Source organism: Vigna unguiculata, chromosome 5, assembly GCF_004118075.2.
Source record: "Vigna unguiculata cultivar IT97K-499-35 chromosome 5, ASM411807v1, whole genome shotgun sequence".
In the NCBI taxonomy this organism is placed as follows: Eukaryota; Viridiplantae; Streptophyta; class Magnoliopsida; order Fabales; family Fabaceae; genus Vigna; species Vigna unguiculata.
In genome coordinates this window covers 7,227,547-7,230,863 of record NC_040283.1, presented here as the reverse complement: position 1 = coordinate 7,230,863, position 3,317 = coordinate 7,227,547, and the positions used below count along the sequence as shown (strand labels likewise).

The 3,317-nt window shown below is 32.6% G+C and overlaps 1 protein-coding gene across 2 annotated transcripts; it reads left to right on the top strand.

The window, feature by feature from the left end:
• The first annotated feature begins 746 nt into the window (after nt 1–746).
• Nucleotides 747–3,317, top strand: LOC114185898 (phosphopantothenoylcysteine decarboxylase-like). Of its 2 annotated transcripts, none has more exons than XM_028073842.1 (3): nt 747–851; nt 1,797–2,166; nt 2,834–3,317. In XM_028073842.1, the coding sequence occupies exons 2-3, from the start codon at nt 1,819–1,821 to the stop codon at nt 3,104–3,106; spliced, it is 621 nt and encodes a 206-aa protein (XP_027929643.1). In that variant the 5' UTR covers nt 747–851; nt 1,797–1,818; the 3' UTR covers nt 3,107–3,317. The 2 variants fall into 2 exon arrangements, with proteins under 2 accessions (XP_027929643.1, XP_027929646.1); XM_028073845.1 differs by having other exon boundaries at nt 1,793–2,166.

Genomic DNA, 3,317 nt, shown 5'->3' with positions numbered 1-3,317 from the left:
TTTCAATCACCTTTGTTACTTCTTAGAAACTAAAATGGCCTTCATTATGGTTTTCCAGTCATCGGACATTTTACCATCGAATACTAGCAAGCCACCCTGAACAATACCATCCACACTAGCCATGTTGTATCTTGCACAAAAGATCACATATGCACAAAATATTTTCCGACAAAGTGTATTATTTCACGATGAATGGCTAAAGAAGATGATTATGTGATTCACCGCTTCATGATGGGCTCATATCATGGTCATTGTTCCATTATCAACATGTAGTTTTGCCAAGGTAATCAATAAAATTATTTACAATGAAATTAAAAAAATTATTTATATTTATTTTTAAAATTTAAAAAGTATACTCGTGTTTTCCATAATTTATATTAAAATCTATTTTATTTAAACTGAAACTTTATGAAAATATTAGTGATAAATTTTAATATTTAAAAATTAGTAAATTTGAAAATAATTAATTTAATCCAAAATAATATTTATAGACTAATTGTGTTGACATTTGTTTTTGTAAAAAGTTTCCATTACTAAGCTAATATTTATTAAAAAAATATAGATCTCAATTTTTAATTTTTAGTGAGCTATATAAATTTAAAATTAACAATAATAATAATAATAATAAATAAATAAATAAAAACGAACAGGAAGTGTATGGGCTTAAACTGGGTTTATGCCTTGCAAGGTCCAACCAATATAAATGTTTGACTCTCACCACATAAGCGATCCATAGGTGCCTCACCGAAATTTCAAAACTCTTCAACTCTGTTCTTCGTCGCAACACAGCGAGAGAAGGAAGATAGAAGATAGATTTGTCTATAGTCACAGATACACATAGTTTTTTAAAGGTCAGAAATATCTTCTTCACTCTCATTGTTTTTCTTTTTTTTTCTCATTCTTTTTTCTTTTTTTTGTTCATCTCATTCGTTTTGCGTCCTCATTGGGTCGCAAATTACAGTGCATCCCATTGACATTCAAAGATTCAAAGTTGAGTATTTAATCGGAATGTGCACTCTTTATGTAATTATCAATCATGGGCACTTCTTTTATGAATTGTGTGCATGAAAGAATGAACTAGTCTGCTGCAAGATTCACTTCTTTTGTGTGTGATAATGAATTGTTTCTGAAGATGCGTTTAAAGGTGTTAAATGGGAATATTTCCTTCTTTTTTACGTCCAAGCAAGTATTCTTTGGTTTGTTTTTGACCCAACTCAACTTTGTTATCTCTGTTTTCAAGGTATCCACCTTTTGTAAAACTCTTGGCTGTGGTATATGTAATTTTTCTTTTATTTCTTTTTTCTTGTAAGGGATAGTGAAAACCAGAAACGAATTAACCTAATTTCTCCCAAATTTTGTTTTCTTTTACTCTATAGAAACAAGAGTGTGACCGGAATTCTTGATCCTGCACTAAAAAAGTATGAAAATATTGTATTCCGATGTTTAAAAGTTTGTGACTTTGTTGATGTTGTTAATGTGCACATTAATAAATACTGCATAAGCTTTTTACATATTTGTGAGGCTGTGATTATGATTATGCAGCCAAAATGATTCTTTAACAAATAGATGACTTGGTATCCAATATGCTCCCAATAGTTTGATAAATATGTATCCTAAGCCTAAACTCAGATTCTTTAAGGTTGAATATGATGATCACTGTTTTATCCTTGCAAGTGTGAATATGAGTTTGTGATGGATGGTGTTGAATATGATGATCACTGTTTTATCCTTGCAACTGTGAATATATGAGTTTGTGATGGATGGTTTTCTGATACTTTGCATTACTGTGAAGATAGATATTGTTAAAATCTGTTAGTGATGGATTGCTCTGATAGTGCAAGTAAAAAGGCAAAATCCGCTACAGGGAGTAGTGTTATCCGGAGGAGACCTCGTGTACTACTTGCAGCGTGTGGAAGTGTTGCTGCTGTAAAATTTGGACATGTTTGCCGTTGTTTTGCAGAATGGGCAGAAGTAAGGGCAGTTGTCACAAAATCATCCTTGCGTTTTATATCTGCACAAACATTTCCTACGGATATTCATGTATTTTGGGATGATAATGAATGGAACACTTGGAAAAGGATAGGTGATCGTGTGGTTCATATTGAGCTTAATAGATGGGCTGAAATCATGGTCATTGCTCCATTGTCAGCTAATACTCTTGGTAAGGTAATCAAACTGACAAATTTTGCTGGTTTTATCTCTTTCTATCTGCATTATCATGTGATAAAGACATCACCATGCATTGAACAAACTGTGTGGTGTAAAACCGGTCTGTTTGTGCAACCATGGTGAATAATCTATTAATAGAATATATGTAAGTTCCTTATTATCATGTAATGTTCAATGTCATTCTTGGATTTAGATCTTCTCCATTGTTGAATAATAGAATGTATTCATTGTTAGAGAGGATATAGTTTTTATTAAATAAAAAACTCACTATGATTAGCAATGACATTGTGTGATCCATGTAATCTGAAAGAATTTGGTGTTGCTGTATGATTGGTCATAGGAATTAGATATGTCACACATTTCTGCATTTAGTCAATATTGAAACTGTTAAAATCAAGATCAAATGACTTATATTTTATTTATTATATCCAACTTATAAAACACATTCTCTGTATGTGAACTTATCTTCATCTATCAATACTAGTTCATGATTCCAAAAATGCATGAATGTAGGGAATCTAATTAGTAGGACACAAGATTGATAAAATTTCTGGCCACTTAACAAAAAACAAGGATTCAAATCTGATTCACCTCTTGTATAAGTCTATGAGCATGTTCCAATTGGCTCTTGTTATATTTCTCACTCAGAAATGTTTTGTTGTAGATAGCGGGAGGGTTATGTGACAATCTTCTGACATGTATTGTGAGAGCATGGGATTACAGAAAGCCACTTTTTGTGGCACCATCCATGAACTCTGTTATGTGGAAAAACCCTTTCACAGAACGACATTGCATTGCCATTGATGAGCTCGGCATCTCTCTCATCCCACCTGTCACACATAGGGCAGCTAATGGGGATATTGAGCATGGGGCAATGGCTGAACCTTCTACCATTTACTCAACCGTGAGGCTCTTTTATGACTCAAAGATGCAGTAAAAGGAGTTTTTAATCAGGACTAACAATTTTGACCATTATGGTGTAAGTATGGATTTTTGGTTGTCAAGAATCTTCACTCTTTTTGACCTTTAATCAATTGAGTTGAGTACTTAACATACTGTGATCATATTTGATTTGGTCATATAGTTTCATTGAGCAGTGCCTCTTTACTCTGTAGTAACTTAATAAGTAATAAGACCCTGCATGAGAT

Coding starts and splice junctions, on each gene's coding strand:
- LOC114185898 (XM_028073842.1), top strand. CDS start 1,819: ATGGATTGCTCTGATAGTGCAAGTAAAAAGGCAAAATCCGCTACAGGG. Junction 2,167..2,833: donor CAGCTAATACTCTTGGTAAG/GTAATCAAACTG, acceptor GTTTTGTTGTAG/ATAGCGGGAGGGTTATGTGA.